The 11,708-nt window shown below is 50.8% G+C and overlaps 1 protein-coding gene across 1 annotated transcript; it reads left to right on the top strand.

Annotated features, from left to right (window-relative positions):
- Window positions 1-1,004: 1,004 nt before the first annotated feature.
- On the top strand, window positions 1,005-8,423 carry DNLZ (DNL-type zinc finger). The gene is given in 4 exon segments (XM_073541039.1): window positions 1,005-1,297; window positions 5,499-5,638; window positions 7,214-7,306; window positions 7,308-8,423. Coding segments are annotated over 4 exon segments (555 nt in total). The 5' UTR covers window positions 1,005-1,048; the 3' UTR covers window positions 7,381-8,423.
- The last annotated feature ends 3,285 nt before the right edge of the window (window positions 8,424-11,708 follow it).

Below are 11,708 nucleotides of genomic sequence, written 5' to 3' on the forward strand. Positions count from 1 at the left end.
TCTGTCTCCTTTCTTTCTTTCTTTTGCTCTGTTCTTTCTTTCCCCTCTTTCTTTCTTTTCTTTCTCTCTGTTCTTTTTTCTTTCCCCTTTCTCTCTCTCCGTTCTTTCTTTCTGTTCTTTCTTTTGTTCTCTTCTTTCTTTCTTTTTCTTTCTCTAATCTTTCTTTCCCCTCTTTCTTTTTCTTTCCCATCTTTCTTTCTCTCTATCCTTTCTTTCCCCTCTTTCTTTCTTTCCCATCTTTCTTTCTAGGCTCATTCACATGTCAGTATTTGGTCAGTATTTTGCATCAGTGTTTGTATGCCAAAGCCAGAAATGGAACCTACCAAGAAAAAAATATAATTGAAAGACTGATGTCTGTTCTTTGTTTTGGAGACACTCCTGGTTTTGGCATACAAATACTGATGAAATACTGATCAAAAATACTGATGTGTGAAAGAGGCCTCTTTCTGTTCTTTATTTCTTTCCCCTCATTCTTTCTTTTTATCGCTGTTCTTTCTCTTTTTCGTTCTTTCCCCTCTTTCTTTCTCTGTTCTTTCTTTCCCCTTTCTTTCTCTGTTCTTTCTTTCCACTTTCTTTCTCTCTCCCTCTCTGTTCTTTCTTTCTTTCTTTCTTTCTTTCTAGGTTCTCTCTTTCTTTCCCCGCTTTCTTTCTAGGTTCTCGCTTTCTTTCTCTCTCTGTTCTTTCTTTCTTTCCACGCTTTTTTTCTATCTCCTTTTTTTTCTCTCTTTCTCTCTGTTCTTTCTTTTTTTCCCCTATTTCTCTGGGTGTGGTTGGGGCATGGACATGGGTGTGACTAGTTCTGAAATGGGTGTGGTCACGGCGTGACCTAAAATTAGCTCTGCTGTAAATGCCCAGTTATAGCTTGTCTATACATAGAACATTATTATTATAGACACAGAGCAATTCTCTACAGCATAAACATGGGACTGTCCAGCCAGGGAAGGGTTAAGCGACTAAGGATTCTGTGCCCTTGACAAAGATGGCGTATTTGTACTTCCGCCCATAGAGCGGCAACATCCGGTCACGTGCTGATAACATTGCTAGAGTCATGCTGACAGCCAGAAGTTGGAACTTGGTGGTCGGCTGCGGAGTGGCAGCTACCCGTGTCGGGAGGAGGCTGGGGCGGACATTCATGGGGGCGCGCACAGGAAAGTGTCTCCTCCGCCCTCCATTACCTGTCTACGGGCACCGCCAGGCTGCAACATGGAGAAGTCTCTGTACTCAGGGAGCTGCCCCCGGCGCCCAGTGTGTGGGGAGAGTCCAGATCTCCCATTATCAGCTAGTATACACCTGCAAGGTAGGTACAGAGCGCCCCCTGTAGAAAGGGGCCTAACAGAGAGCGCCACTGCAAAATAATACCACACGAACAGCGTTGCCCAATGGGAGGTGCTCTCTCCCCTTTAGGCACTCATCTGCAGAGGGCGCCCCTACAGGAAGGTGGCGGATAGACTGCACACCCCCCCTCACACACACAGGACGGTGGTGGATAGACTGCGCCCAGACAGGATGGTGGCGGATAGGCTGCGCCCCCCCCCCCACACACACACACACACACACAGGACGGTGTCGGATAGACTGCACACCCCCCTCACACACACAGGACGGTGGTGGATAGACTGCGCCCAGACAGGATGGTGGCGGATAGGCTGCGCCCCCCCCCCCCCCCACACACACACACAGGACGGTGTTGGATAGACTGCACACCCCCTCACACACACACACACACAGGACGGTGGTGGATAGACTGCACCCAGACAGGATGGTGGCGGATAGGCTGCGCCCCCCCCACACACACACACACACACACACACACACACACACACACGACGGTGTCGGATAGACTGCACACCCCCCTCACACACAGGACGGTGGTGGATAGACTGCGCCCAGACAGGATGGTGGCGGATAGGCTGCGCCACACACACACACACACACACACACACACGATGGTGGCGGATAGGCTGCGCCCCCCCCACCCACACACACACAGGACGGTGGTGGATAGACTGTGCCCAGACAGGATGGTGGCGGATAGGCTGCGCGCACACACACACACACACACACACCGGTGTCGGATAGACTGCACACCTCCTCACACACAGGACGGTGGTGAATAGACTGCGCCCACACAGGACGGTGGTGGATAGGCTGCGTCTTACACACACATACACACACACACACACACACGACGATGGCCGATAGACTGCGCTCACACAGGACGATGGCGGATAGGCTGCCCCCCCCACACACACACACACACACACACACACACACAGGACGGTGTCGGATAGACTGCACACCCCCTCACACACACACAGGACGGTGGTGGATAGACTGCGCCCAGACAGGATGGTGGCGGATAGGCTGCGCGCCCCCCCCCCACACACACACAGGACGGTGTCGGATAGACTGCACACCCCCTCACACACAGGACGGTGGTGGATAGACTGCGCCCAGACAGGATGGTGGCGGATAGGCTGCGCCCCCCCCCCACACACACACAGGACGGTGTCGGATAGACTGCACACCCCCCTCACACACACAGGACGGTGGTGGATAGACTGCGCCCAGACAGGATGGTGGCGGATAGGCTGCGCCCCCCCCCCCACAGACACACACACACAGGACGGTGTTGGATAGACTGCACACCCCCTCACACACACACACACACACACACACAGGACGGTGGTGGATAGACTGCACCCAGACAGGATGGTGGCGGATAGGCTGCGCCCCCCCCCACACACACACACACACACACACACCGGTGTCGGATAGACTGCACACCCCCCTCACACACACAGGACGGTGGTGGATAGACTGCGCCCAGACAGGATGGTGGCGGTTAGGCTGCGCCCCACACACACACACACACACACACACACACAACGGTGTCGGATAGACTGCACACCCCCCTCACACACACAGGACGGTACACACACACAGGACGGTGGTGGATAGACTGTGCCCAGACAGGATGGTGGCGGATAGGCTGCGCACACACACACACACCGGTGTCGGATAGACTGCACACCTCCTCACACACAGGACGGTGGTGAATAGACTGCGCCCACACAGGACGGTGGCGGATAGGCTGCGTCTTACACACACACACACACGACGATGGCCGATAGACTGCGCTCACACAGGACGATGGCGGATAGGCTGCGCCCCCCCCACACACACACACACACACACACACACACACAGGACGGTGTCGGATAGACTGCACACCCCCTCACACACACACAGGACGGTGGTGGATAGACTGCGCCCAGACAGGATGGTGGCGGATAGGCTGCGCGCCCCCCCCCACACACACACACACAGGACGGTGTCGGATAGACTGCACACCCCCTCACACACACACACAGGACGGTGGTGGATAGACTGCGCCCAGACAGGATGGTGGCGGATAGGCTGCGCCCCCCCCCCCCCACACACACACACACACACACACGACGGTGTCGTATAGACTGCACACCTCCTCACACACACAGGACGGTGGTGAATAGACTGCACCCACACAGGACGGTGGCGGATAGACTGCACGCGCCCCCTTCCCCATACACAGGACGGTGGCGGATAGACTGCGCGCCCCCCCCACCACCACCACACAGGACGGTGGCGGATAGACTGCGCGCCCCCCCACCACCACCACACAGGACGGTGGTTGATAGACTGCACGCCCCCCCACCACACAGGACGGTGGTGGATAGACTGCGCCCCCCCCCCCCCCACCACACAGGACGGTGGTGGATAGACTGCGCCCCCCCCCCCCACACACACAGGACGGTGGTGGATAGACTGCGCGCCCCCCCCCACACACAGGACGGTGGTGGATAGACTGCGCGCGCCCCCCCCCCCACACAGGACGGTGGTGGATAGACTGCGCGCGCCCCCCCCCCCCACACAGGACGGTGGTGGATAGACTGCGCGCGCCCCCCCCCCCCACACAGGACGGTGGTGGATAGACTGCGCGCGCCCCCCCCCCCCCACACAGGACGGTGGTGGATAGACTGCGCGCGCCCCCCCCCCCCCACACAGGACGGTGGTGGATAGACTGCGCGCGCCCCCCCCCCCCCCCACACAGGACGGTGGTGGATAGACTGCGCGCGCCCCCCCCCCCACACAGGACGGTGGTGGATAGACTGCGCGCGCCCCCCCCCCCACACAGGACGGTGGTGGATAGACTGCGCGCGCCCCCCCCCCCACACAGGACGGTGGTGGATAGACTGCGCGCGCCCCCCCCCCACACAGGACGGTGGTGGATAGACTGCGCGCGCCCCCCCCCCCACACAGGACGGTGGTGGATAGACTGCGCGCCCCCCCACACAGGACGGTGGTGGATAGACTGCGCGCCCCCCCACACAGGACGGTGGTGGATAGACTGCGCGCCCCCCCCCCCCCACACAGGACGGTGGTGGATAGACTGCGCGCCCCCCCCCCCCCACACAGGACGGTGGTGGATAGACTGCGCGCCCCCCCCCACACAGGACGGTGGTGGATAGACTGCGCGCCCCCCCCCCACACAGGACGGTGGTGGATAGACTGCGCGCCCCCCCCCACACAGGACGGTGGTGGATAGACTGCGCGCCCCCCCCCACACAGGACGGTGGTGGATAGACTGCGCGCCCCCCCCCACACAGGACGGTGGTGGATAGACTGCGCGCCCCCCCCCCCACACAGGACGGTGGTGGATAGACTGCGCGCCCCCCCCCACACAGGACGGTGGTGGATAGACTGCGCGCCCCCCCCCACACAGGACGGTGGTGGATAGACTGCGCGCCCCCCCCCACACAGGACGGTGGTGGGTAGACTGCGCGCCCCCCCCCCACACAGGACGGTGGTGGGTAGACTGCGCGCCCCCCCCCACACAGGACGGTGGTGGATAGACTGCGCGCCCCCCCCCAACCCGGACGGTGGTGGATAGACTGCGCGCCCCCCCCCAACCCGGACGGTGGTGGATAGACTGCGCGCCCCCACACACACGACGGTGGTGGATAGACTGCGCGCCCCCACACACACAGGACGGTGGTGGATAGACTGCTCGCCCCCACACACACAGGACGGTGGTGGATAGACTGCTCCCCCCCCCACACACACAGGACGGTGGTGGATAGACTGCGCGCCCCCCCACACACAGGGCGGTGGCGGATAGACTGCGCCCCCCCCCCACACACACACACAGGGCGGTGGCGGATAGACTGCGTGCCCCCCCTACCCACACACAGGGCGGTGGCGGATAGACTGCGTGCCCCCCCTACCCACACACAGAATGGTGGCGGATAGACTGCGCGCCCCCCTCCCCATACACACAGGACGGTGGCGGATAGACTGCGCGCCCCCCTCCCCACACACACAGGACGGTGGTGGATAGACTGCGCCCCCCCATCACATAGGATGGTGCATTATGAACAACTCCCCCTCCCCACAGGACAGTGGTAGACTGTGCACACCCTGCAGTACAGATCTTGTCTATTATTTTTTTTATTCAGGTTTGTTCAACAAGATCCATGAAACAGATCTCGAAGTTGGCGTATCAGAGTGGCGTGGTGATTGTGAGGTGCCCCGGCTGCCAGAACCACCACATCATCGCTGATAATCTAGGCTGGTTCTCCGACCTGGACGGGAAGAGGTAAGTTGTGTGGTGCCTCATATTACTGCACATAAACAGGGTTCCCACCTAGGGTATTAGTCACATTGCCCCCTATTATAGGGGTTTTTCCACTTTTAGATGTGCGCATCCCAACCGTCCTGAGTATTTAAAAATTAAATTATCTCTTGCTGGGTTGAGCGCTGGTTCTTCCCCACTGCTCCAGTCTAATTTTTTTTGGCTGCATTTTTTTTTTTAGGTTTTAAAGTGGAACACCCCCCCCCCCCCCCCCCTCCCCTCTGTTAAAGTCTTACTTCTATGTCCGTGTGTTAATTGTGCTGTGATAATGCACTGGATTTACCACAAAGGCCTCGGAGCCCGGACAAAATAATTGACATACAGAACTAAAATATGATTTCTCCACAAGACCGAATGATGAGGCATACAGGTAGAGCTAGTGTAACATTTCTATCACCTGTATGCCCTTAATAGGTTATACACTTGCCGAGGCGTGACAGATTCCCTCTAAAGGGAATCTGTCACCCATTTTTAGTGATATTATGTAAAGATATCACCCAATTGTGCGTCCCATAAGGATTCTATTAGGACTTTTGATTCCCCCCGACCCCGCACCTTTGATGCATAAATACCTTTTTTTTATCTTGGTGGAGATGTATGGAAATCGCCGCGGTCCGCTTCAATGGGCGGGGCTTATTCGCCGCCTTCACCCCCCCCCCACTCGACTTGCTGAACGTAATCTTCATCTGTGAATATCACATACCGTAGTTTTTCGCGCTTCCGCACTGAAAAGGCCACCGGCACTTGCGCAGTATGCTTTGCCCAACTGTGGGCAAAGCATATAATCGGTACTGCGCATGCGCCGGTATTTTTCAGCGTGGTCTATGCCCCAGAAGTGTGTCCTGCATGCGAAGACTTTCGGGGCATAGACCGCGCTGAAAAATACTGGCGCATGCGCAGTACCAAATATATGCTTTGCCCATGGTTGGGCAAAGCATACTGCGCAAGCGCCAGATGCCTTTTCAATGCGCAAGTGCGGAAAACTACAGTATCTGTGATATTCACAGATGAAGATTACGTTCAGCAAGCCGAGGAGGGGGGGAGAAGGCGAATAAGCCCCGCCCATCGGACCGGACCACGGCGATTTCCATACATCTCCACCAAGATAAAAAAAAAAAAAGGTATTTATGCATTAAAGGTGCGGGGTTGGGGGGAATCAAAAGTCCTAATATGATCCTTATGGGACGCACAATTGGGTGATATCTTTACATGATATCACTAAAAATGGGTGACAGATTCCCTTTAAACTGTTAGTATGTTTATTTGCAGACACTATGGTTATTTTTTATAGACAACAGCACCACCTAGAGGATAAAATGTGAAATGACTACTGCTAATACTATGTAAAGCAGGGGTGCATAGCCCATTAGTCTGAGGTCTCACACTCTTAGATAATCACAAGGGCCACAGTAAAATTAAATTTACATATACATGTGCCCTGAATATTGGGCCCCTTATTGCATATGGTGTGGCAGGAGCTTTCTTGTGATGTGTTCTTTTTAGCTCATGTTAATATGTATTCATCATTCTGCACTGAAGGAATATTGAGGAAATCTTGGCAGCAAAAGGAGAGAAGGTTCGTCGGCTGGTCGGTGAAGAGTCGCTGGAACTAGTGCTGGACGATGGTATAACGGGATGACACAGGCCTGTCTGAGGATCAGGACAAATCGGCGTCTCCTGCTCCCTGCGAGAAGACAGTGACTTGACAACGAGGAGGCTGTAGACATTTATTTTTATATAGACACACTATAATATGGTATCATGGCAGAGAAGATATTGCTTCTGTACACGTCATTTCTCACATTACTGCACAATGACAGTCTCTGCCGCAAGACTACAAGCTGTATTATCCGGATACACTTTTTTTGTAATGTTACATGGGAACTGATTCTTACAATCTTGCTGGCCCCCCTATGTCTCTATATGAAGCTGGAATTTGTGAGAGGTGCTACACCAGAATACCACTGGGGGGGGGCACTGTAATAAAGTGATAATTAAGTTTTATCAATTAGCAAAGTGAATGAACAAAAGAGGAATCTAAATCCCTTCAATGTTTGGTGTCTGCACTTTGCCTTCATCACTTTTTCTTGGTCACTTATGCATGGTCTTTGAAGGAACTCAGCAGGAGATTGTTCCCAACATCTTGGAGAACTGACCCCAGATCTTCTGTGGATGTCACTTGTGGAAATCCTTCTGTCTCTTCATGTGATCCCAGACAGACTGGATGATGTGAAAATGTGAGATCAGGGGGCTGGATTATTACTTCCTGTAATCCTTGATCTTAATGACATTGGCTGGATGTTTGAGGTCGTCCTGCTGCAGAAAAAAATTGGAGCCAATAATCTACTACGATTAGTGAGGTGTCAGGCTGCAAATTTATTCCACAGCAGAACCCAAACATCGAGCCAATGTCATTAAGAACGAGAAGTCCTGGAAGTGTTGGAGCCCTGATCTCGCATCATCCAGTCTGTCTGGGATCACATGAAGAAGACACGAGAATTTGCATAAGTGACATCCACAGAAGATCTGTGGTCAGTTCTCTAAGATGTTTGGAAAACCTCCTGCCGAGTTCCTTCAAAACCTGTGCTCATGTCTACATAGAAGAAATAGAAATCTGGAAGGAGATGGCACTCATGCGCTGCTGAGCATGTATCCACGAGACATCAAACAGAAGGAAGATTATGACATTACTGGTTGACACAGTCAATGCGTTTTGAGGCCACGCAGGACCTCTTCATCAGGGTAGAAACCTCTGACGCTTCTGTCCTGATAACGAGGTCCTGCGTGGCCTCAAAACGCATTGACTGTGTCAACCAGTAATGTCATAATCTTCCTTCTGTTTGATGTCTCGTGGATACATGCTCAGCAGCGCATGAGTGACATCTCTTTCCAGATTTCTACTGTTCTGTCTTTCCAATGACTGGTGTCCTTGCAGCGGCTGACATATATTTAATTCTATTCTAGTTACAAGTTTCTTTTAACAACCAAACCAGGTGAGTGGATTCTGTCCCTGTCATTTCCATTTTTATCATTTTAGACCCTATTTCGCTTTCTTTTGTTCCCAGTCTCATCTGCATGTTCCTAGAAGAAATAACACTTCTATTTTGGAAAACATTCTTGCGTTTCAGCATTTCTTTTACAATGGTCTAAAACGTTTGTACAGTACTATATTATACATATATTTATTATATTCCCTTTAATGTCATGTAATAAAAGGTTGATTATTCAAATAAAGGTTTTGTTAAGTCATTTTTTACAGGATGGTAATTACCTATTGTCTATTCCTGGCTGTTAGTGGGTTATACAGTCAGGACTTACTGTATTAATAATAATAATAATCTTTATTTATATAGCGCCAACATATTCCGCAGCGCTTTACAGTTTAACAGTTTCAAAACACAAGTCATAAGTAACAACGCTAACAATGCAATAATTAAAGCAAAATAAGACGAAATAAGACGACCTTGCTCGTGAGAGCGTACAATCTACAATGAGGTGAGGGAGATACAGAGTACAGGTGTGTATTTACAATGGTGTATTTACAATGAAGGTCCATCCATCTTGCAGGAGTGAAGGATGGATGGAGATAGTGAATGGGCTACGCACTCACACTTACACAGAGAATGACTTTGATTAGTGAATGTGATAGGCCGCTCTGAACAGGTGTGTTTTGAGGGAGCGCCTAAAACTATGCAAATTGTGGATAGTCCTGATTTCTTGGGGTAGAGCATTCCAGAGGATAGGAGCAGCACGGGAGAAGTCTTGGAGTCGGGAGTGGGAGGTACGGATTAGTGCAGAGGTTAGTCGAAAGTCGTTTGCAGAGCGCAGCGATCGGCTAGGCCGATAGACAGAAATGAGAGAAGAGATGTAAGGGGGTGCCGCACTGTGGAGAGCTTTGTGGGTGAGAACAAGTAACAAGTATTAGTGACATTTCCACGTGATGGGTCGCCAATATCAGGTTGGTGCGGTCAGACCTCCTGCATCTTCACTCATCAGCTGTGGCCACAGACCCCTCTCATGGAATGGGCTGTGCTAATAGATGTTTCTCATTTCATGACCTTTCTCATAAGTTATCTCTATGTTCTATTCTGGCCAACTGCTATAGAAGGGTTGTTCAAGTTTTCTAATGTTTGGTGTTAAAACAATTTTTGTAATTGGGTTTCTATTAAAAAAAAAAAAAAAGTGTCCCTGTTTGCCTTTTATAAGCTCTTTGTTGCACTGTCTATTGTAGGCTGCAGATAAGATTTCCTGTGATTCCGTCAGTGAGCTCATATCTGACCGTCTGACTGGGAGTCTATAACTCTTGTCAGATTTTTTTTTTTCTGAGCTCTCCTTAGGCTGTGTGCCCACGTAAGCGTTTTTACCAGCAAAAAACGCTTACAAGAAGCATCCCATTCATTTTAATGAATTCTGCACTTTTTGTGCATATTAATGCATTTTTTTTCCGCGGAAAAATCCGCATTTCTATCTATTTGCTATGAGACTGGGGACGCTCCGGAAAAAAACGCATAAATGCGCGTTTTCTGGGATGGAGTCCGGTTTTCAGTAAGGAATTTTCTGCATACGTGTGCACATACCCTTACGTGATTTATGACCACAGACCACATGAAAGTTAAATGAGCAGGAAAACAAAACGCCTGTAGAAACCAGACAGTGGAAAATATTCAATGACACACAATTGTAAAAATCACTTTTGTAAGCTCCAAATACATGCAGTTTAAAAAAAAGTCTGTAAAAGTGGACAAAACATTTTAAGTGTCAGTATGAGAAAGGTGAGGGCTCTGTTCACATCATATATACTTGTGGTGTATTTATAAAGGCTCCATTCATCCAATGGAGGCCAAAATGGAGCCCTTTGTCAGTCCAGTTATACTTTGTGCCCTTTTTTCACCTTCCGATGCACTTACGTGTGTATATATTAATATGAATGAGCCTACAGATGACTGTACCTCAGGATACCCACTGGAAATAAGGGGTCCGCACTGCTGTAAAGTGAGTGCCCAGAAGGATAATAGATTAGCCACTTATCTGGTGCCAGATAGACACCAGTGTTTCGGCTCTTTTGGCCTTTATCAAGGTTATCTGTACAAAACCTGAAAAATGTGAAAACTAAATGTAATGAAAAATAACATATGTCTCCGAATTGGAAACAGGATGACAAATGACATATAACAAAAATATAGATGGCACAAACACTGTTTCTTGTTTATAGGAAACTCAGGTAAATTTCGACAGTGGGATAATTAATCTCAAGTAAATATACCCTGTAAAACAAGAGAAAATGTCTGGAGTGATACTCAATATATGAAGCGATACATACACATCTGTGTGTATACACTCGCTAAGTAACGGTCAGATTACCACTGATATCAGGGAGCATACATCTCAATTCAGGAAAAAACATACAGGATACTCCGGAGAGCTAAGGAGAGACAAAAGCAAGTTACAGAAAGGCCTGTGCAGCCTATGTGAAATGTATCATTCAGGAGTGAATTACCTGTCCGAGTGCTCATCAGCGGGTAAGGGATGTCTGTGGAGATGGATATAAGAGAGTCAAAGAGGGAAGGGAAAGAGTTTTACAAACCACAAGATGCAACAAAGTCTGAAAGTATATGTGGAAACATCCACAGTAAATGCCTAGAGTTACGTGTCCTATTATTTATCAAGTGTATGGGGAACCAGTGTGACATAGCACGCTATTGTGTGTCTCTGGGGATAGAGGCTGCGGTATAATAGGATGGGGTGGGGAATAGGGCACGTCAACCATCGAGATCAGCTTTGCGATGGTGACACGCTGAGCATGCGGCATGCATGTGTGGATTCGCTCACGGCGAGGAACCAGCGTCATGTGAAGTACTGCGCATAAAAGACACTCAGGGCGTATGCGCCGGGGTTCAACAGGACCGAGAAGGCAATAGAGAACAAACAGCAAAGGAGACATGCGCATTGGAGTATATGGAGAAAACAGAAATGGACAGGCTACAAAACATCCACAGAACAAAAAATAGGAATACTAACGGAATGAATGAAATTG

The sequence above is a fragment of the Dendrobates tinctorius genome, unplaced genomic scaffold, assembly GCF_039654945.1.
Source record: "Dendrobates tinctorius isolate UK_male_01 unplaced genomic scaffold, ASM3965494v1 ptg000120l, whole genome shotgun sequence".
Lineage (NCBI taxonomy): Eukaryota > Metazoa > Chordata > Amphibia > Anura > Dendrobatidae > Dendrobates > Dendrobates tinctorius.